Source organism: Colletes gigas, unplaced genomic scaffold, assembly GCF_013123115.1.
Source record: "Colletes gigas isolate AHSC1104 unplaced genomic scaffold, ASM1312311v1 Colletes_gigas_Sc00011, whole genome shotgun sequence".
NCBI lineage: Eukaryota > Metazoa > Arthropoda > Insecta > Hymenoptera > Colletidae > Colletes > Colletes gigas.
Window position 1 is genome coordinate 5,866,484 of NW_025106640.1, and position 24,382 is coordinate 5,890,865.

Here is a 24,382-nt window from a genome sequence, read left to right on the forward strand (position 1 = left end):
CCAATCGGGGGAAAAGGTTAAACGAACTCTTACATTCGGTGATGTTATTAAAAAATATTAACACGTTCACTGCCACCACTAGCTTTCTATATATATATAGGAATATTTGATCATTTATTAGCGTACTTGTGTTTTATTTACCACCAGATATTAAATGAATAATTCGATCTTAATAGACACGAATATTAAAGATGTAAATACAATCTCCACTTTCCATAGACAATTGATAGAAATTGACGGTTCTAAAAGGTATGAGAAATAATCGCAAATAAGATTGTAATGTTTATATAAGAGGTGAGCGCAATTTAGTGAACAATGTTGCACACGTGTCGCGAGCAAGCACTAGGGATGCTCTAAAATTGAATTATTCCGAACCCGGTTCACGTGTCGCGATCGACTTTTATAGATCGACCCAATTCCGCTCGTCTGTTTTCAATATTTTTTCCTCCCCTCTGTCCGTGTTTCGTCGATGTACGTTTGCTGCTCTTTATTGGACTCTGGCTTCGCTACGCAAGCAAAGCAATATTTTGCCCGCGCGAAACGCGTTAGAATCAGCTGTCGTCCATTCCTGTGCCTTTTGAACCCGCGATTATTTTCCCACGATTGCAAAAAAAAGTATTAACGACCGTCGGCTGGGCGAGAAACAAACGGCGAAAATGGCCGGACCAAGGCAACGCGTTCCCAAGATAAGCGCCGGATGAAATATCGCTGTTGGTACGGGGAAATTTTATTCTGTCTTTTTTAACCCCAAAGCGTAGAATTCGATGAGATAAAAGGCAATATTTTTTACTGTTTATGGAAGACCTGTGTCAAGGTCCGCGTAACTTTCCAGAAAATGGAAAGAATCTGACGGAATTCTCAGTTATGGAATAATCAGTGCCTAAACGAGTTATTTTTGTGGTTTGGATAATTTTTAAAAAATTCTTCGAAAAGTATAGAATCGAATTTCTAAGAAAATATCAAATGCAACGTATTTGGAACACTGGGTTTGAGACAACAAAGAAATGTTTCTATCATCTGTATGATTACTATGAGTTTAATAACAATTTTCTGTGGACCGTACGATCGCTATCCCCGACTCGAGCAACGATCTTTTTCACGGGCCATATTCATAGGCGAGTTTACTTATGGTCCCTGCTTCGAACTAGGTCTCTTAAAACATCTTTCTCGGCCGTAGAAACGTGTCCCGACGTGTGCTTTTGTATTCGAAATATCATGCTCGGCGGTGCATCGACAGTTCTGGGATGGGAGTCTATTTACGGTTGTGGCCTACATCCAGCGTCCCTTAATGTCCTAATAATGATCCGCGTTACGTCAAAGCGAATCTCGCGCGCGTCGCGTTCGATTAAATATCGTCCAGCTCCCGGGGGCTGTCCAACAGGAGCACAATTAGCTCGCTGGAAAGGAAACCGAAGCGTGTCCCGTTCGTCGGGGGAAGCCTTTTAAACGGCCACGTCCAGCTAACGAGCTTACGAGCCCAAGACAATCGTCATTTTCCACCAGCGACTCCTTCGAGCGACGATCTTTCGTTTAAAAAAACTGATTCGCAAATTAACGGAATGTTTTTATGAAGATTGCATATAATACTTTCAAAGGAAACCTTCTCTCGTACGCCTAAAATGTCGAATAATAGTCTAGGAGTGAATGATGTCCAGTTTAGTTTGAATCGCGTGTGAGTGTGGGGGGTTGCAAGCGGGACACGAGTTACGTGGTTATAAGACGAAGGAACGATCAGTGTTTTTGTTATTAATCATGTTTGTGACGTGTTCATTTTCCTCCAATCCATTGCAATCCTTTACAAACGCGAGAATTCGATCGAGAAACCTAGTATTGCAAAATAATGGAATTAACCCTTTGCACTCTACTGGCGTCGCTATGGCGACAAACATAATACGTACGATGGAAGTTTCATTTACGACGACACAAATTGAATTTAGAAAATGTATGAATAAAATTTAAATTATAGGTGTACATGTTTGTGGAAAGAATATTTTTTTATTTTTAGAAATCAAACAATTTAATTTATTAGAGAGTATTACTAAACGCTCTCGGAGTGCAAAGGGTTAAAATTGGAATAAAAATGGATCCACAGGGTTAGCATTTGTTACGCAACGCGACGGTTCCAAGTGTCTGGGATGGACGTCGATAGCAGGTGGGATATTCGCTGAATCGAGGCGCGAGTAGGTGGAACGATCGAAGGTCGACCTTGGAAGCGAGTATCCGAGGCGATCGGTCCTTCGTCCTTGACTTTCGTTCCCCCGTGGAAGTCCCAGGCGCCCGTCGACCCGATCGACCGTCCCTGGAGAGAAGAAATGAGGAATCGAGTGGCTGGAGTGGCACGCATACCCGGGTTCGGGTGCGATGAACCCGATAAACGCCGGGCCCAGTCCACGTAAAATCGCCCTTCCGTGACGTACGAGTTTCTCCTACGAACCTTGCCTCCATTCCAACCATAGAACATCCTTTGAAGGGACACACGATGTCAGCTTGAAAAACTGTGCAATTTCTCATAAGTAGAAAACATTTCAGGCAATTGGTAAACTATACAAATTAAAATTTCTCTTAGTTATTATTCTCGTAACCGCGTTAAAATTCGTGAATCCTATTCAGCTTGAGATTCAATCGTTTTAGTTGCAATGTAAAGTCTCATCACTAGACTGCGGATCTTTACGCAAATTCACATTTTTATTAATAGAATTAATGAAACGGAAGCTTCGCAGAGGGCTGTCTCAACCCCTAAATATAATAATTCGTATCTTACTTTAAGTATTTCTTATATTTTTGCATATTAAATGCATTCTGTAAACATCCGCAGTCTACTCATCACCCATCATCATATACAGGGTGTTCGGCCACCCCTGGGAAAAATTTTAATGGGGGATTCTAGAGGCCAAAATACGACGAAAATCAAGAATACATATTTTGTTGATGGAGGCTTCGTTAAAAAGTTATTAACATTTGAAGTACCGTCTGTACTGAATTTTTTTCTCGAAAATGCGCAGGTTTTCGGGGGTATGTGTAATGACAAAAAATGATTGTAATTGACCCCCACAACCGAACATAATTTTTCCAGAATGATTTGATATTTTTCTTTTTCGTCGAAAAATTTAGGCATCTTCTCGAATTTTTTTCTTGAAAATGTCTAGGATTTTCGGGGCAAGTGTAATAGCCAAAAATGATTGCAATCATGCCCTGCAACCGAAAATAATTTTTTTAGAATGATTTGAAAAATTTCGTTTTCGCCAAAAAATTTCAGCACCTACCTGAATTTTTTTCTCGAAAGCGGGTAGGAATTCGAGGGTATGTGTAATGACCAAAAATGATTGTAATTGACCCCCACAATCGAAAATAATTTTTTCAGAACGATTTGAAATTTTTTAACTCAATTTTTTAATAACTTACTAACTTATTAACGAAGCCTCAGTCAAGAAATTGATATTCTTGATTTTCGTCTTATTTTGGTCTCCAGAATCTCCCATTACAATTTTTCCCAGGGGTGGCCGAACACCCTGTATAACAATCGAAGATCAAAAGGAAAACTTCTGATCTACAAAAACTGAGAGAAACAATGAAACTGAGGGGAAAAATGTATAAATATTCCAGGATCACATCGATAAGAATCGCCGCGAATCCTCAGCAACCGGTCCAGCTGCTTCGCGACGAAGATTAAATGAGACGATGTGTCGAAATTGATAAATGAAAGTAGTCGTCGACCTTCCCCCGTGGAATCGAGCGACTCTCTCTTCTCGAAACTTGCGCTTGGAAAGCTTCCATGTTTTCCCCACCGACGACCCGCGTAAATCACATTTTCAATCTCTTGATCGTCCACCAGATTTTCCTAGACGAACTAATTCTAATAGATCGTTCGAACGTGTTTGATCGAAACTATTTCTAGCTACGAAAAGAATAACTCTGTTTAAAAATACCATCCTGATTTTACTCTTGGCACACTTCTCCTTTGTGTACCCTGTTCTTGTTCTGTTTATCAAACAAAGTAAATAACTTGAAAGCTCTGTTTGACAAGCCTCTACCTACGCGGACGGGAAACAAAGCAAAAACTGGTTGGGAATTTCGCGCCAACGCCTTTCAGGATTTTCGCGTTCGCCAAAGACAAATAATTAAGAAAAATAACGCGAAATATTCGATCGAACGTAGTGGGTGAATATTACAACAGCTGTGTAATAAGTAGAATGATTCTCGTCTAAAATCAACGTTCGTAGGAGCTTACAGCGGCGTGGTTTGATCGGATAGTTCGGAAATTTTCTCGCGCCCATTAGAACTGGCTCGATACTCAGTCCGTCCAACCAGTTTTCGAAGTTCTCCCCGGTAAAACGCTTTAATCCAGCGGCCAGCACGTGCTCGCGCCCGATCGTCATTCGCGCGATTAATCACTCTATTACATTAATCCGTTGGCGCAATTTATCTCGCGGGACGTGGCGGCCACACGCATTATGGCTGAAATCCTGCGGCTCCTGGTAGCCTTCCTATCGCCACCAGGACGATGCCCACGCTCGAATGTGACCGTCGTCGAACATTCTGCCGGCGATAATTAAACCTAACCGATTCCCCGCGACCAGCCATTACGAGCACCTGCTTGAAACACAGAGGGAAAAATTTTATTCGTACGCAAACTAAATTTGACCACCGGTTTCTGCAGGGGGGCAGAATAAAAATTGTTCCGTGATAGCTGGAGGTCTTCGACGACGTTGAGAGGCTCGTAAATATCGTTTTGTCCTCGACACCCACGCTCGATGATCCGTCTGACCGTGGCCCGTACGATTATAGTTCTCGAAATTTCAAGATCATCGATGTTTTTTTTTAACGGAGCCACCACAGCTATATCGAACGGCGAGACGAGTTCAGCGGGTTCAATGATATCGCCGATCGCGTGCAGGGGATATTTTTAGGCGACCATGTCAGATTCCTCGTTCTATATTACAGTGACACGTTTTTCTCGGAAGCTAAACGCGTACTCGAAGTCAGAACACTTGATTTAAAAAAAAATAACAGAGACGTGCATTATGGAATTCATTGTTGTACGGATCCCGGATGCGTTGAAAATCAATTAATCTATGTATAGGCCAGTTCTGTTTTATGAATAGTTTTCAACTGTACACAGATTCCTACGCAAGATCTCTTGCTCCAATTTATTTATACAGATTCTGTTGTAATTTTTTAAAACTCCAGCGTTTCGAGAGTGGTGTTTCGTTCGATATAAATTCATAGAATTTTTGACGCGAAAAAATGGAATTGGAAATCCAAGACCGGAAAGAATAATGACGTGCAGAACGGTGGAGGAACCCTACGTAGATGCCGTGACCCGATAGAAGGAAATTGGTCACGATGACGTGTATGACGCCGGAGGTCACGACCTTGAATAACCTTCTACCCATAGGTCTTCGAACTCACCCCCAAAAACGAGTTCATCTGACTCACGGTGTACAAAAATTCTTCCTGTAAAAATAAACGTTAATCTCGAGGTTTCTACCAGAAATGTCCTCGGAGACTTTGGTGATAATAATACGACCACGTAACGAGTAATCGCCGTGTGTGTATTTATAGAAACAGTCACGTTTTATTTTTGTATCCCTTCGAAAAGGGTAAGGAATGTGGTCGTGGACGAAGATAGCGAACGTTACATAATGCAGAAAACAATTTGTATTATATACGAGGATTTGCGCGCGACGTTGACGAATGTTTCTTCGTTCCTCGCGGCGTGGGTTAATTTCAGAATTTTAATTTATCATGATATTGTGCTCGTGTCTCCGTTCCTCTGGCAAAGAAATTCTGTACTTCGAGACGCTCCACGATGCATCAATTTATACAAACAATTTTAATGGGAGATACAAACAATATAATCACAGATCTCTGGCCACACATTATATTTGCGGTAAAGAATTTTTTTCTCAAAAGTGCGTAGGATTTTGGGGGTATGTGTATTCACCAAGAATGATTGTAATTGACCCCCGCAAACGAGAATAATTTTTTCAGAATGATTCGAAAGGCATGAAAATTCAGGAGAATCATTCCATTCCTGGTCAGACGTATTCTCGATAAAGAATTTTTTTTCTCGAAAATGCGTAAGATGTCGGGGGCATGTCTGTTCACCAAAAATGATTGTAATCGACCCCTGCAACCGATAGTAATTTTTTCAGAGTGATTTGAAATTTTTTAATTTCGTCGAAAAACTTGCCCACCTTTCTGAATTTTTTCCTCGAAACTGCGTAGGATTTCGGGGGTATGTCTATTCACCAAAAATGATTGTAATTGGCCCCTGCAACCGACAATAATTTTTTCAATACAATTTGAAATTTTTTTTTTTGGACGAAAAATTTAGGCACATTCCTGAATTTTTTTCTCGAAACTGCGTAGGATTTCGTGGGTATGTCTATTCACCAAAAATGATTGTAATTGGCCCCTGCAACCGATAGTATTTTTTTCAATACGATATGAAATTTTTTAATTTCGTCGAAAAACTTGCCCACCTTTCTGAATTTTTTCCTCGAAACAGCGTAGGATTTCGGGGGCATGTCTGTTCACCAAAAATTATTGTAATCAACCCCTGCAACCGATAGTAATTTTTTCAATACGATTTGAAAATTTTTTTTTTTGACGAAAAATTTAGGCACCTATCCCTGTCGATTTTTCTTAAGAATTCGTTTCTCATTTCTAATAATTTTGTTTGACGCCCTACAGAAAAGTTGTCTAATACTTTTTTGTAGGTACCCACGAGCTCTACTTCAGAAAAAAGTTTCATTGAAATATATTCACTATTGTAGGAGTTCTGGACGTTTGAAAATTGGACCATTTTTATGGGGGTTTTTCTTATTTTACGAAGTCAAGGAACAACTTTTTGAATAGTTTTGCAACTTCTACATATTCTCCACTAAAATACGCGTAGTTAGCACTTTGAAACATTAAAATCGTCCAATCCGTTCAGGAGTTATGACGTTTTAAAGATTCGCATGACATTTCGGGGTAACATTTCTGGCCAGAAATTATATTTTCGTTAAGGAATTTTTTTCTCGAAACTGCGTAGGATTTCGGGGGTATGTCTGTTCACCAAAAATGATTGTAATCGACCCGTGCAACCGATAATAATTTTTTCAGAATGATTGGAAATTTTTTAATTTCGTCGAAATTTGTCCACCTTCCTGAATTTTTTTCTCGAAAGTGGATAGGAATTCGAGAATAGGTCTATTCACCAAAAATGATTGTAATCGATCCCTGCAGCCGATAATAATTTTTTCAATACGATTTAAAATTTTTTAATTTCGTCGAAAAACTTGCCCACCTTCCTGAATTTTTTTCTCGAAACTGCGTAGGATTTCGGGGGTATGTCTATCCACCAAAAATGATTGTAATCAACCCCTGCAACCGATAGTAATTTTTTCAATACGATTTGAAATTTTTTAATTTCGTCGAAAAACTTGCCCACCTCCTATTATAGTTATTCACATTTCTAAACGTGAAAATGTAAAATTTCTTTGGCCTAGCTTGTTATCAAATCACGAGACGATCGCGATCCCTAAGAAATTGTCTCGAGGTCGATTTCTGGATTTGAAAAACATTCGGAAAGTCGATTTCCGTGGAGAAGCGCGATCAAGGATCCTCCGGTCGAAGCTGCGGTCGTTGGAGCGATCGATCGATGACCGATCGACCTCGTTTCGACGCCTCGTGGCGAGCCTCGATTGATTTTTCCTGGTGTTCGGCTGCTATCGCGTTCGAGTATCGGAATTCCACCTTTCCCCCCACTTCTGTTCGTCGCTGGCTCTTTAATTGCAACACCTTGCGCCGGACGATTAATTAATGCGACTCGAATCGACCTCGATCGACCGTAACGGTGGACGATTCCCCGCGAGTAATCTTAACGACGCGATAGCGGCCACGCGAAGAAGCTTATCTGAATAAGCGATAATTGAGCGTCCATTTTTCCTCGTTTTTTTTCTCGCCGCGTCGACGAAGGAAACGCCGTGGCGGTGGCAGAAGGAAATTCGACGCGTTGCAATTAATTTTCGCGCGTCCGCGTCCGGTTATGCGCGCTTTATCCGCTTTGTTGGCACTCCTGCCGCGGCTTATCGACGAGAAATGCACCGTGCGAGCTTAATTACCATGAGAAATTAGACCGGTAACCCGTTGGACAGCTGGCGTAGTCGGTTTCTTCGAACGTTTCGGTGCCTCTTCGTTTGTTCGGCTTTAACAGTATCCATTACCGACGTTGGAAACTTGTATATTTTTACGGCACGCGAAAGAAAACTCCCCGAGTCGAAACGCGTAATGTCGAACATTACGCTCGTCCAAGACTGTGAATCAAGTCGTCCGCGATACCGAGGATCGTTTTAGCGTATCGTACAAACGTACAATCTTTTCCTCGTTATTCACGAATTCCGTTATACAAAGTATAAGCTCGCGGCCAGCGTACGATCGGTCTTCCATCAGCTTCCGGATAATTACAGTAAGCGTGTAATAATGAAGTTCCATCATATACTGGAATTACGTCATACGGCGAACCGGAGTTGCGAGATTCCGTAAGTAATGAGTTTGATGCGGTATGGTACGGAAGAAGGTGATTACAGCCAACCGGGCAAGAATCTCGAGGAACGAGACAAAGGGGAAACGATCAAACTTCCAGCCACTTTTAATCAATTTAAAAACAAATTCGAAGCTTGTCCTTCCCGAGAATCTGCATCGAAATCGAGACTCGGCTTGTCCGTCTTTCACTGACCGTTTCTACTCGCGTCCGTGCTTCTAATTCTCGATCGTATTTGCCTCTCGTCCATTCGTATTATTCCCCGAGCGATTCTATCCCACCAAAACAGTTAACAAACAACGCGTAATGCCTGCTGAGATTGAAGATTAAATCAAAACAAGCGTGGCGATTACAAACGCGATTTAACTTCATCGTCCATTGAACGTTTCGACTCCTCGGTACGCGAGTTTGGCTCAATTAACGAAATAATTACCAAACCGGATGCTGTATTTAACGCGAGCATTAATTACTCGCGACTAGGTGGGCTCGTACTAACGCGGAGCATTTTTACTTCTTTGCGTGTAACGTGAAATGATAAATTACAGACTACTTGGAGATATCACTGTGCCTCCGCTGAAAACTACCCCGAAAAAAAAAAAATCATTACACGTTCTCTGTTCCCTCCGCCGCGATTCTCGATCGAAGTGTCGCTCGGTTTTAGAAAACTGAATAAATGGCGAAGAAATATTTATTTTCGCGTCGCGAGGGTAGTTTCGAGAGACGCTGCGAGCCCCCGTATAGGGCGAGACGGAGAGACTTTAATTACCGGCGGGTGAATTCGCAACCGGACGCACCCACGGGGCAGATTACCCCGGTAATATTACCGAGTTTTATTGCGGGGAGAGAAAAGTCGAGGTCTGAATGCGGCATGACTCACGGCATACTCATCTGGCACCGATGTTTCTGCTCTTATTGCAGCCGCTGATACCCCCGTCCCTCCGCCACCCTCCTGTCATTCCTGTTTCTCTTCCAGCGACTACCCCCGACCCTTCAACGTCCATCCCTCTCTGTCCCGAGCCACCCTCGATCCTCCTCCGCGTTCCTTTCCACCCCTCGCTCGGTTTCCCCTTGGTCCTTCTGTTCTCCACCCCTCCCAGCATATCTCCTCTCGCGTCTCCTTCGTCACCGTTCGCGTCTCCGCCCTTGGACCGCTCTTTTTCATCCCGCAGCCCTCATCAGCCGCGAAAACGTAAGGAAAGTAACGTGAAAAGCCGCGCGACGCTCGATCGCTCGAAGGGCGCTCTGTTTTTGGAAATTAAAAGCGTCCGTAATCTCTATTTTATTCGCTGTAATAAATTCTCCGATGCAGCGTTTTGGATCCAGCTTGACAGGGTCAGCAGTGATCCAGGGATCGAACGGGGGATTAATATCATAAATAAACTTGATCGTCGAAGCAATATCGAGGCACCGTGCGAAAAAGGGGGTCGTAGTTATCAGAAATAAAATCACCGGAGCCCCGCGTGTCCGTCCAGAGGGGATTATGCGAGCGTTTAGCACCGCCATCCCTTTCGTTGGCACCGAATTGCACTTAGACGAGAAGGGGTGGCCCTACCCCTCGTAATCTGTCCTCTATTCAACTTGCACCCCCTCTTCGAGCTCCCTCCTCGACGTTGCATTCAACGGTTCATTCGAGGAAGCCTCCGCAAATAAAAATTACTCGCCAACTTCGGAATTTTTTTTATCGTTCGAAAACAATTTTTTCAACCCAGATCGAACTGTATACGTCTCTGTATATGTCTGAGTAATTTTTTGTTACGAAACAGAGTGTTCACCGTCGACTCTTCTTGAATATACTCGTTGCCAATTTGTTCCAGAATTTATCTAAACGAACAAAAATTTCCGGGACGCGTCGAATGGAACGACAGCTGTGACTTTTTTCCCCCCGGGTTTCAAATAAGGAGAGGTTCGTTGGGCCGTCGCAGGTTCCATTTAAAACAGGTTTCGTCGTAAGCGTGGCCTTATTATTGCCATCAGCGAGTAGCGTTCGCGATTCGATGCAATTTGTCGCCGATGACGAACACCGCGTCCAGGCGCGGTTTAACGTCCCGGCTCGTTCCCTTTAATAAAATGTTAATGGCGCACCAGTCACCGTCCCCTCGGAAGTATACCCGGCGTCGCGTCGTTGCATTACCGCTGCTTAATTGACGAATTAAAACGATCTGGCCGAGGCGAACCGTTGCGTCGCTGCGCGCAAAGTTACGCGAACATCAACGGAACATCCTCTTACGAAGTTTAGAACGTAAAGAATATTCTTCCGATATTAGAGAAATATTTCAATTTGTTTATCGAGGCTCCGCGAGAACCGCGAGTCGTTTTGTTGGACAAGCATTGTTCCAATATTTACGAGGGCTGTCGAAACGGGGCGAGCTTACTCTAAATAATGTCACGTTCGAATCGATGCGGCCCCGAAATTGACGCGTCGGTGCCGGCGTCGCGACGCCCGGTGACGTTCTGGCGCGAACTAAACGCCGGATAATCTCTCGTGAATGCGCGTGAATCCGTCGAGCGGAGCGAAGGGGCTCTAACGACGCGGGAATTTCGTCGAAATTCAGGTCGCGTAGTTCGCGATGAAAACGCGTCATTCGGGTCTTGCTACGTTTCTTCGCCGTTAATGGTTCTTCGCCAAAGTCTAACCCGTGGCGCCAGAACCACCTGATACGCGCACACTTTCACGGAACTCTGACCCAAATGTTCGTTGGGCCCAGGATGTTAATTTGGCGTCACTTTTTATATTTGTTCTACTGATAGTGAATTCGAGTGATTCATAAGGGATTTCTGTTTTGTTTTCCAGGTCTCAAGTACCTTCACTCGGCCAGAATCCTACACAGGGACATCAAGCCGGGTAATTTACTCGTGAATAGCAACTGCGTGCTGAAGGTGAGTACGAGGACCCTTCGAAGCAGAGATTAGGCAAGATTTTTAAATATTCCAAGGTATGGAAGGTGTTCTCGACTTCCTAAATTTGTATCTAGCTCAGAATTTTTGCCATCTCTGCTTTGGGGCAGCGATTAATTATGGAAAGAGTTGTGCTCGATCTCAAAGCACATCACAGGATGAATAGAGAAAAATTAGACACCAGAAATGCATCATTCTGTAGTTTGCCTCTGTGGTACAGTGGCCTAGTAATTCTCCGTGTAGTTATCAGGGGTGGGGGGATAAATAGAGATTAGGAAAGGAATTGATAAGTCTGAGGAGGCGAGCATCTCGAGAAGAGGATTGTACGTTTTCTCTGCGAACAGATCTGCGACTTCGGACTGGCCCGAGTGGAGGAGCCCGACCAGAACAAGCACATGACCCAGGAAGTGGTGACGCAGTATTATCGTGCACCGGAAATCCTGATGGGAGCGCGGCACTACACGGCCGCGGTGGACGTCTGGAGCGTCGGATGCATTTTCGGCGAACTTCTGCGTCGGCGGATCCTCTTCCAGGCGCAGAGTCCTGTGCAACAGGTCAGCCCCTCCGCCATTAAATCATTAACACCCCCCTGCGATCCCATTGCCCCCGGAAACCACCCCAAAACCATCGTCGAACCGTCGAGCAAGTGACAAAAATTCAAACGCAAATGAAACATTCGATCTCCAGAGTATCTCTCTTGTCTCTGGAACGAGGCATTGGCAAACATTGGAAACGATGCATTAATATGCAAATTATAAAAATGTTCTACCGGGGGAAAGGAAAAGGCTCGAAACTTTCGCGCATATACATTGTTATGAATATGCATCCTGAATTTATTTGTGGTATACGATATCAAAGTGTCCTGCAATTTCGCTAGTTTATGTTTCCTTCTTGTTCTGGCACGTTGAAATCCTTCATATTTGAGTTGACACTGGATTTAAAACCTTCAAGCTGTCTCGCTAATAAAAAAAATATATGTAAGAAGGGTCGACGAGGCAAACTCGTAAGGAGAAATGAAAAATTCTGGCGTCTCGGTTGACCACGAATCTCGTATGGAAAGTGGTCCCGTGCAGAGGGGTTTCCGGGCGGGCGATTTATTTCCCGGCGGCGTCCGTCGCCGGGTTCCTTTGGCGGACGTCTCCTTTGTCGAAAAAGGGCAGCGTTGTAAAATCGAGCACGTACTTGCAGCTGGAGCTGATCACGGAATTGCTGGGCACACCGACCCTCGAGGACATGAAGTACGCGTGCGAGGGTGCGAGATCCCACATGCTGAGGCGCGCACTGAAGCCACCCTCGCTGACGGCCCTCTACACCCTCAGCAGCCAGGCGACGCACGAGGCCGTCCATTTGCTCTGCCAGATGCTAGTCTTCGATCCCGTAAGTTTTTCAACGCCCCCCCCTAACCGAAGGGAGATCTGCCCTACGTTCGCGGTACAATGAACCGGTGTTCCGTTCGAATTCAACGGGCCAGTCATTTTCCCCCCATAAATCGATACCTCGACGAATCCTATCCAACGTTTTCGGCGAAACGACTGGATCTTTCAGCGTGGAGCACGCTTCTCTAATCATTCAGACGTCTTCCAACCCTTTAACAGTGGAATTTATTTCGCACGATTTCTCAATTTTACTTTGTTTACATTGTTTAGATAGTTGCTATGTTATGAATTATAATCAGAGTGACATAAATTGATTAGAGTTCGATGGGTGCGATATAAAGTTTTCTTCGTGCTAGAGTTTAGTTTATCTAACGCGTCTGACCATTGTTCGGTTTTTCTACTTGCATTTGGGCCACTTGCAAGGATCGAACTGTATTATTTGGTCCGACTGGTTCCAGCTAATTACGAAACGGTGAGATCGATGGAAAACCGATATTCCGGAACACCAACGCAAGTAGAAATAACTAGTAATGGACAGACACGTGTGGAAATTACGCGCGCAAAAATTTTCAAAATCAATTTACTCGGAAACCGAGCGTCGTACGAGCAATTGTTATTCTTCGTTTTCGAGTCGCTTTTTCGCGTAGAATCATCATTTACCGGACATCCTGTATATATATGAATATATATGAGTCAAACGATGAGTTACGATGCAACGAAGATTAATTAACGCAGAACTCGGTCTAGAATAGTATTCCGGAGCTTTCTTAATTGAAAAAAATTTCGTACAAATTGAATTTAATTTTTTAAGGGTAAAATCTGATAAATTTTCCCATTAGTCGTTCTGTATGGGGCGAAGAGAACTTTCCCCTGATAATTTCAAAAGTACAGTTCGAAACCGGATGAAAAATAATGACTGAAAAAAGCACGATGGAAGAGAAGGGAAATGTTTTATGCAGTGATAAAGTTGAAACTGTTGATACACAATGGCTCGTAGCTCTCGGACTCCACTGTTAAAGGGTTAATACCCTCCGTGATCCTCTGGATCCGCCTTCAAACATTCCATGAACCGTGCAAAGTGCTACTGATTTTCGTAACCATTTATACTTTAACTTTTCCCAACCTCACGATAGTACACTTGATATATTTATTAAACTAAATATTTTGCATAAAACAAGAGGTGTTCCTACAATAATTCCACGTTAATGTTCTGATAAATTTAAAGTCAGGTCAACGAAGAAAGTAAATAAAAAAGGTAAAGATTTCACTCGAAAATGAATCTCCGAGAGTTCAGTCGTGCTGGTACCTAAAGGGTTAATATCGAAACGACCGAAAAGAGGACCACTAGGGTCGGTACACGGTGTTTAAAGTTTCATAAAAAGAAAAAAACTATATTCGTGGATGGGGCCATAAGCATTCCATGGGGCCTTCGGCACTTCGTAAAGAATATTTCGAACGGGGGTTCGCGACGTCGTAAAGTCCACGCGAGAGGTATTCGTAACAAAAGTTGCAATAAAATCTTTACTGCCCAAGTTAAAACGACAAGTACAGAGGGGAAAAAACTTGTCGAAGACGCACGAAATAAATGCAGGGCAAAAGAGTCGTTGTTTCTCGCCTCAAAACAAATTGTTTAATAACGAAATAGAAGTTACAGCTGATAGTTTTGCATAGTCGGTGGATATTTGAATTTAAAAATAATTCGAGTGAATTATACGGATCCGTACAGAAGCAGCTTTGAATTTTTTTGGGAACGAGTATGAATGCTTGTTCGAATAAGATTTTGCCCATCTCTGGCGGTATCTTTGTAGGTTACTAAGCACTCATTATAGTGCAGGGACACGCCAACGCTTTACAACCTACTTTCCTAAATCTCGCGCTCGAATGTTTCGATGTTTAAACGACAGAGCCGGACCATGTAAAACTTCCACGATCGTTTAACGGGAGGACGTTAAACGGGACCTTCGAGCCATATACAGAGTGTCCCGCGACGAGAGGCTCGACCTAGAAACATCTGCGTTCAAAAATAAATCGAAAAAAATTGAATTCTGAAAAGATTAATTTAAGAAAAAAAAGAGGTCTCAACTTCGAGGAACTCTCGATTCTATTCTACCGAGTTTATACTATATTATCTAATTTTTATATTTTCCCACGAGCATCAAACTCAGCGAACCGAATTTCGCTAAAGCAGGCGTGCCGCGACCGTTCCAAAATTAATTTTCTCGCGAATAAAACCCCGTATGGGATAAAATTATTCTACATTTTCGATTTATTCATGCATACAGTCGCGTTTTTGATCGCCGGCCACTCGTTACAGGACACCCTGTACGTTCGAACAAAAGCCACCGAAGTAACTGTTTCGAATATTAAACATGGCCGACTAGCTAATTTAATTAAACTTTCGGTGCGTCGAAAGATCGTCGGTTATTTATTCTGAGCCTCCAATTTCGATTCTAACGCTGACCGAAAGGGATAAAAAATAATTAAATATTCCTCGATCGGTGGAAAATTAATTTATTACAGTCTTGATCGTTACTAGACTCTTCGACGAGGGGTTCTTGATGCTCTGATAAATTTCGAAAAATTCAAGATTAGAAAATTAGAAATCCCTAAAATTGGATAAAATTCGACACGCCCAGTCGAATGAATTCGTCCGTGCCCTCCGCGGATAAATAACGATCGTTGAGCAGCCTGGTGGATAGCGCAAAGGGCAAAGGGCACGGGTCGGTTTTCGACCGGGGTTTTTTTTATCGTTCGTTGACCTCGATTCACGAACTTCCCACAGGACAAGAGGATCACCGTGGTAGATGCTCTGGCGCATCCTTATCTCGACGAGGGAAGACTCAGATATCACTCGTGCATGTGCACGTGCTGCTACACGACCAGCGCGGGCTTGAGACAGTACACAGGGGACTTCGAGCCAGCCACGTCTCATCCTTTCGACGATCTCTGGGAGCGGAAACTCACCACCGTGCAGCAGGTGAAAGGTAAGGAACCTTCGACGGGACGGGTATCCCGGAAAACGAGCATCCCGGATGCGTTTTCGTGCGGGTAATTGCGACGTTCGGTCCGAGAAATCGACGATACGATCGGGAAGGACTTCCTTCCTTCCCGGGGCAGACTTTTGTTCACCGACTTCGAGCACGAGTCGTTGATTGTCGGTGAGGAAGATAATTCTTAGGTTAACACATACGTTAAGTTTTAGTCTGGATCGGGAATCGAGTGCATCGAGATATTTTTAAGAGCTGTTAAAGTGGGAGTGCAAATATGCTTCGTTCAAGTTCTTGATAGTCTAAATTGAACAGTACATAAAGTTTCTAACGAATCATCTCTCGCAGAGTTACGACGTATTAAAGGAAAGACCACATTTCCATTTCACTGTGCCAGTCGGGGGTTGATAGCGTTGGGAATGTTAAAGGGACTAGGAGCTGGTGAAATGGTGTAAAGTTTGATCGAGGCATACGGTGCCCTAGCCAAGTATTTGATAGTTTACGTTAAGTCTGACTCGTCGCAAGTTCTTGATATCAAGTTGTATAATCATGAGACTGCTCTCATTTGTCATCGAGTCTTATCAACACATATTTGCACTCACGAGACATTCGTAAATCTATTCTTACTTGTAGCGATTCCTTGTACGAACAAACTTAAACAGAATTAAATAGTATACGTGTTTAACACTAAAACTACCGACAATTATAGTGTGTTTATTTGTATCAAGGAAATTGAAGAAATGTATAATGCAATAGAAATAAGTGTTTATTAATTCTCTTATAGAAAATTACGATAAATTTCCAAAAATTCAGTCGAGTAAATTTTTTACAGGTTTATTAGAAATTACGAATGGGTCATTTTGACTGGTTTGGTAGTTCTAGTGTTAGTATATAGTTCAATTTTTGATTAAACGTTTAAAAAGCCTGATACAGGTAATTTTCGTTCCATTCTACCAGTTTTGAGTTAGTATTCCGTGCCCGTGAACGAATCACGGAGCGGCTAATAGTTTCGCCCCTTCGACTTTCGAAGTTATAATTCGATTCGCAGACTCCATTCGAGTTTCTCGCCTCGAATTACTTCTGAAACCACCCCGTCGATCGAAGGGGTGCCCCGACACCGAGAAATTCAGCGGCACCGATTGATCGACGCCGTACGAAGATCGCTAATAAAGCGTTACGACGCGAGCTCGTGAATTTTCCACGGTGCGGCGATTTTAGGGCAGTAGATAATCCCCTCCTGGAGGGCCCGAGTCGGTCGAGTTAGCTTCGTTGCCGCCTCGTAAATCGAACCGTATTCGTGGTCCAATAAAATTGTCGCGATCCAAATACACCGTAGATCCTAGATAATTTTTATGTTATAGCAACGAGTATGGAATTCTTCTACCGCAATAATTTCATTTAATTAAATATTCTTTTTCGGAGCTACTCCTATACTGGAGAATATTCGCGTTATCGAGTATCATAATTGCATTTTTAATTAAAATTTCTATCACGGTTAAAAGGCTTCCAATCTATTTTCTATTTTCGAATATCATATTTCCCTTAGATAAATAATTACGTTTGATAATTACAAGCAAATTGCATTATGCAACCCCCTTATTTTCCAGGTGGTCACCGTGCAATTTTTATTAAATTTTCCAATCTGTTCTATTTTAAACGTTTTTAATTTACACTCGTTCGAATGGAGTCACGAAGATTTTGCTTTGGAGTGGTTCGAGGGGGCAAAAGTCCCCCGAACGAGAGCGAGGAGAATTATAGGCGAACGGGCGGCGTTTACCAACGGGGAGATTAACTAGCGCGGGTTTCCGCGGTGAGAAAAATCGCGTCTCTCGTCGTGAGTCACGCGCATTATTAATAGTTTAAACGTCTTAGGCACGTGGCTGACCGCAGCGAGAACAATGATGCGATAGACTCTCGCGTGTGCTCGGAACAGAGGCGAACGCTCGGTCGCGATAAATCATAGTTTATCACCACCGTGGCCAGGGGACCGTGAAGTTATCGCGTATGACTTTCTTCCTCGTAATCGCCTCGAAACTGGGTCTAATATCGCGTTTGATAATTGCACGACACGCGGGACTCGTTGCGCCGAGGGTTAAGAATCGAAAGAAATATTTGTCCGTTCACAGTCTAACAAATACGCATAGAAATCATTAGAAACAACGATGATAAACAGTAAATTATTTTTATATCAAAGTCACTCACTGATCTATAAAACAATCAAAGAGTAAAAGATAAAATGGGGCTGAAATTTGCAAGGGTGGATTTTCCATTAAAAAACAAACCAAAATTATTTAATAAAATTTATTTGTACCGGGTAACGTTCCCTGGAAAAACGATTTCGAAGACTGTGCATAGCACTCGGTAAAACTTGGCATTTCGGACCATTACCGGGGTATTTCTACTCGCGTTTGTATTTGTAAACATTGATAGCGATATGGTACCATCAATTTTCCACCGAGCTCCCTATCTTTTAACCAAATGAAACCAGTTTAAACAGATAATACCGCGCCATCAATGTTTCTAACCGCCCGGCGCAAGTAGAAGCAACGACCGATGGTCAGACGCGAGCCAAATCGTTCTAGATCTCGATTTCCTCGTAAACGAATCGTCGTTGAAAAAATTTCGTTTCGCAACTTTCGTTCATTTTTACATTCTCCTTCGTTCACCCTACGAATTAAAAAAAAAACTTTACGTTTTATTAAATTGCTTTATTTAGAGATATCGATGTAAATCTCCAGATCAGATTCCAACCATGAATATTCGTGTTCCCCTTCTATTTTAGTTCTGTACTTCTCCCGCTTGTAAATACACGATCGCGCGAAGAATTTTCAAAGGCAATTAACCGCGAACGCGCGGCCGTCGCTCGAGCCCGTGTTTTTTCGAATAATTTCCGCGGGATATTTGCGGGAGCAATTAAAGCTCGCAATCTTCCCCTTCTCGCGCGGCTATTTGTCCGTTTAACGAACGTTATTCGGTCGGTTCTTGCGCGTTGAACAAACGCATCAAAAAATAAAATGTAAAACTTTAAACGAACCGCGCGTTTAATTCATTCGCGGGACGAAACATTCGACCTGACAATTTCTAACTGTTCCGGTAATTACTGTGCCACGAAATTAATTTTATTTCATTGTGACGCGATTTGGAGCAAATTCGCGAGCTTCAGGCCATTTTCTGCATCCCCGATTCAGCAAAGTTTTGAGCAAATGCTCGGCTATATATAGATCAGTTTCTTTTCGCGGAAGCGTGCGTTGTCTGAACATGTAAATGGAACAGCTCGGGTGCACCGCGGAGCGAATGATTCACGTTGAATCACGAGTACGGGGAATATCGAAGAAGCAAATACGCGCTTTTGGGCTCGAAAATGTGCAGAGACTTTCGAATAAAGAGAACAACGGGCATTTGAAGTTTCGACGAAGACTCGAAAGTAGGCTCTTGGATCTATTAACTCTGTCATCCAAACTTTAGAACAGATTTTTATTTATTTATTTATTTATTCATTTGTTAACGGGTATTAAACCCTTTAGTACAAAGATGTAATATGCAAGGAACTACAGATGTGGATTTACGTAGTCAAACATTCTCGCTTAGTGAATGTAACAGAATAAATTAATTTACAATATGTTGCAAGGATAATCTTAGACTTTCTAATGATTGTTTTAGTGTGTACAAAATTTGCATTACTAATCATTCTATTTACACAATTCTGAGATCCAAAACGTAGTGCGGTAACTTTCAGAGTAAAATAAAAAGTGATTTCGAAATATGACCTTTGATTAGCTTACTTACAAACATGATATCTGCAATTCTTCTTGAGCAATGTTTGAAGATGCAGTGTTTGGAGGTTAGTACTAATAAGTAAGTTATCATAATTATGAGACTCGAGAGGCATGGGTCTCCCACTATGTCTAGCAACGATACGAAGATATTTATGTACATTTTGTGATAAGGAGACCAAATTATACAGCCATATTCTAGAATAGGTCTCGTAAAAGCACAATATAATTTTTATCGAGCTCTCGAAAATAGTCTGTGAGCCTAATTTAAGAAATTTAGAAGTTTACCAAATGATTTGTATCGTTTTGTTCTGCGTAAAGGCGCGTCTAACCCGACGATTCCGCTTGTCTGTTTCAGAGGAAATGCACAAATTTATAGCAGAACAGCTGAACACGTCGCGCGTGCCGCTCTGCATAAATCCGCAGTCCGCGGCGTTCAAGAGCTTCGCAAGGTAAGCCGCAGGTGGCGGATCGTCCAGGTTATAAACGATCGATGATTACTCGAGGCAAATAAAACAAAACAAAAAAAAGAAAGAAAGAAAGAACGTCGGCTAGGATAAAGTGAGAAGCGGCCAGCGAGGGCTGCTAGGGGCGAATCTGTGATCGGGGAAACCGGTGCCGCGGGATCGAAGCCCTCCCTTCACGGATCTAGCCCCTTCAATACCCCCCCAATCACCCTCCCTCGAAGACCAACCCCGTCGAATTTTCGCGCGTAAAATCGAAACGATCGAACGCGATGGGGGATGAAATGGTTCGCAAGACACAGCAGATACTTGTCTTTGCGTGTGTGTAATTTTTTTTTTTTTCTTTTTGTTTTCGTATTCGTCGGAAGTAGAGTCGAAGAAATCCACGGACTCAACCGTTCCGTAGAAACGATTAATTTTTTTTATCGCGGATGAGAGTTTCGTTCGAAATTTTTATTTTATCTCTCGACTCGCGGAGCGAACCGTTCGGTCCGTGGCTTCTGTAAGGACGAGTCGGATTAAAGAGACGCGGGGAAAGATGAGAGAGAGAGAGAGAGAGAGAGAGAGAGAGAGAGAGAGAGAGAGAGAAAGAGTGTCCGTGGTACGGAAATTAAAGAACCGTGGAGGTCGAGAGGGGAGAAAGAGTGCGAATGGGAGGAGTGACGGAGGGCCAGAACGATCGAAAACGAGCCAGAAGAAGCGATCTTTTGTCCCCCCCCACGAGCCTCTCTCGACTAACATCCTTTGGCCGTTCGGATCGAGAACCCGAGCCGAGGCTCCGGGTTGCTTCCGGACCGTTCCATGGGAAACGATTAAGTATTAACCGTGTCTACGAGCCGCGTGCGTGACGTAAGTATACGTGTATGTGTCTGTAAAAATATCGATGGAACGATTCGAGCACGAGATTCGCACCCTTTCACCCGATATACTTGCGCGAAGAGATCCGTAATCGTGGAATCGTGTAATTTTAAACGGGGTGAAATTGGAATCGAAACGAGGACACGCGTGTTTTGGGTATTCGTGATCGCGCTGGGTATTTTGAAAGACACGTTTTCGAGAAAGGGAGCTTCGATTGCTTCGAGCAAGCCACACTGTGGACGTGTGTGTTCAATGTAGTCGAGACGAAATTGGTTCAAGGCCGCTTGCTCTATCGCGAATCACGCTAGATTTCTATTTTTACGCCATTTTAGATTGCATCTCCGTTTAACACTTTCACTGTCCGTGATGGAAGGATAGATGCTACTCGGACGATAAATATTGCACGCGTTCTTTGTACATACGAGCGTAGAATAGACTTTTTTAGACGAGTCGAAACCGTGAATCGATAGACAGTGAACGTATATAGTAATTGTGATTATATCAATAGGTATCACACAGTGGGTGGGAGTAACTCCTCCCAGCGGGGCGGAGATAGCTTCTTTCAGTGGAGGAGGGACAGTCCTCCCAGTGGCCTTGGCTATCAATTCATTTTGCACCCGAGCATAGATCACCAAGTGGATAGCGTATATCCAGTCTTTCTCATTTTAAATCTACTTCGTATGCGTACGATAGCTTTGCAAAAACACTTACATTTGCCTTGTTCTTCCCAGAGACTCGATTTGCATTAACTCAGTATAATATAGCGACTCTAACGTTACTTGGCACAAGAAAATTCCTAACATACGATACTATGTTATTTAATCTATCATATTATCATCGATAACGTCGTCTTTCTGTACACCCTGCACGATCACAAATCTTCGAACGAACGCCCCTATAATCTTCCAAATTACCCAGAAAATAGTTCACCGACATTTACTCCAATAGTCACCCCGTAACCGGTTTAACAGCCCCAAATAATCGAAAGAGATCCCAATTTAAGGAAACTAAGCAAAGATAGTGCCAGTAGGAAGCGACAGTTGACGATCCAAAGTGATCGGAAGCGAATAGAAACAGTTCGATTCCCCTGGCCCCGTGAAATATAAATCTATATATTGAAAAATAAAGGAAAAAAAAAAAACAACTCATTCTGTTTCATATGATTTTCAAAATATGTAACATTTCTCGTGTTGCTTATTGCCGTCAAGTTAGAGCAAGCCGATCGCCGACCCAGCGCCCTGCGCCGCGTATACGTACACGTTACTACTACTACCAGTACCGAATCAACTATCTACCACTGTCAGCTACTATCGACTACTACCGCTATCGTCTACCACTACTACTACTACTACCGCTACTACCGCTACTACTACTACCAATCGTGTTACGTCTCCTCCTGAACGAACCGAACGAACCGAGAGTCAGCTCTAGTCGGCGCGACCTCGCTCGCAGAGGTACTTGAACAAACCATTTTACCACCTTACGTTTTGTGTTTACATTCTTTTTGTACTTATTTTCTATATACATACATATATATATATATATATATATTAAGTACATATATGTATATACCACAAATATACATAACTCTAGTTTCGTTGCCATCTCTTTATCATATGTCTCGTCGTGTATAGTTGCCACCTTGCTTCTTACATTCTGTTTAGAGATACTCTTGTATGGCTGATACTGTATATAATCAAACACACACATACATGTACACGTTCCATGCAATTGTCCCGATGAGTTTGTAGATCGTGTGTATATGTGTGTGCGTGTACGTGTATACTAGATTATTCGTGACACGCACGCCAAGCGGGGATGACACGATTCAAGGGCGAGGGAAATTTGTCGATCTGCTCCTCGAAGGTCCCGTGATTTTTTAAATTTTTCGAATAAACCTAGATGGTAGCTCCGGTGCAATTTTTCAGCGTAAATTTCGACGCTTTGCTTCGCGTTCCTCGACGCCAAACGCTTCCAGATGGTTTTCGGGGCGTCCGTGGCCATGGTTTTTTCGGAAGGTTGAACGCACTCGTGGCAGCTGGGTGCACAGCAAGCGATAAAGATAAAGAGGCGTGGACGACTCCCCCAGGGAGTCGAACCCACCGGGCTCTCGTCGAGTCTCATCGACGCTCGCGCCGTGAAAGACAACCGCCGGCGCTAATTAGCGCCCGTTTCGCGTACACGTAATTAACAGAATCTTCGACCGGCCTCGAACTCCGCGAAACGCGGAATAATCGTCCTGTAATTTTCGTAAACAATTCATTGCGAACGAGACCGATTCTGGAAGCGTGGACCGCGAAACTGGAGCAAAGATTAAATCTAATAAGTCTTGCAATTTCTTACGAGGACTCAGAATGATAAATGGAAAAATATTGACGATCGAAAAGAAATTTAGTCTGCGTTAAAGAAGCTATTAATACTGCTTGGATTTCGTTCCGGTCACCAACAGTTTCATTTAGTTTTCTGTTATTCGGCGCACACAACGCATCCCTGTCCCGTGAAGTCTGAATTTGGCTCGGAACCATCTGGAGTCCAGATATTAGATTGTGTCTTTCTACGGCAGAATACTGATAGGAGGAACTGGTGCAGAAAATTCGAGGAATCGTCCCTCGTTAAAGTAACTTCTCGATTTTTTATTTACAAGAATATCACTCGAACAGAAAACAGTTCTCCATTAGATCCTAAATTATTTATTTGCTTGCCATTGTTTTTAGATAAACATTCTCTACCGTTTTCCAGTCATCCACGTACGCAGAGAGAAAAATATATATTTTCTTATTGCTTTTCACAATTTGCGGATGACCAAGCGGTGGAGAACGTTTGCGAAACAGGGATCTGGGGGCCCTCGAGGAGCCTCAAAAAAATATGTCGCGGAAGAAATCGAGGAACGTTGAAAAGAGCTGTGTCATCCCTGTTAATACTTGGGTCTCGTCGCCGGTGTGCGTGCGTCGATCACGAGCCCCTGTGAAAGTGGTACCTTGTAAATAACGCTGAAAGAACGCTTGAAAAGAGCGCTTTGGTCGACACGACGAGTGTAAGAAGGCCTGATCAACCATGCAGCCTTCAGTTCAAAGAAACGTGTTCGAGAGCAAAAGAGAACAAACAGACGACCGCGTCGCGATTAATTGAAAGACAACGATCACGAAACGAGATAGACAAAAGGAAGGGGGTCAGAAAAAAATGTGTGCACTCTCTTTTAACGTCCACCCTTCGATCATGGTCGAACGAACGTCACGCGTTCGGACTCCCCTATCCATCGACGAATCCATCCTCTACGGTTTCCCGTATCGTTTTCTTCGATTGTTTTATTTTTAATCGCCGTCCACCGGAACTCCCGACGCGATCTGGCTGTTGGCACAATGACCGTAATCTCGAGAAATCGGCCATCGAGGAGATTGTAACCAAGAACATTGAATTTTCCATTACTTTCAACGCGTTGACTGACACGACTTTGAATTTGCAACATTTGAATATTAAAATTCGGTGAAAATAGCTGACC

The 24,382-nt window shown here is 43.1% G+C and overlaps 1 protein-coding gene across 3 annotated transcripts in view; it reads left to right on the forward strand.

Annotated features, from left to right (window-relative positions):
• Positions 1–24,382, forward strand: part of LOC122398494 (serine/threonine-protein kinase NLK) — a 194,147-nt gene that overhangs the window by 149,503 nt on the left and 20,262 nt on the right. For 2 of the 3 annotated variants that reach the window (XM_043398399.1, XM_043398401.1), the window contains exons 5-9: positions 11,322–11,407; positions 11,770–11,979; positions 12,614–12,802; positions 15,584–15,785; positions 19,920–20,013. In XM_043398399.1, the coding sequence (XP_043254334.1) occupies positions 11,322–11,407; positions 11,770–11,979; positions 12,614–12,802; positions 15,584–15,785; positions 19,920–20,013 (781 nt within the window). Of the gene's footprint in view, positions 1–11,321; positions 11,408–11,769; positions 11,980–12,613; positions 12,803–15,583; positions 15,786–19,919; positions 20,014–22,091; positions 22,338–24,382 lie in introns of all 3 variants that reach the window. The other variant, XM_043398402.1, reaches the window with a different exon arrangement.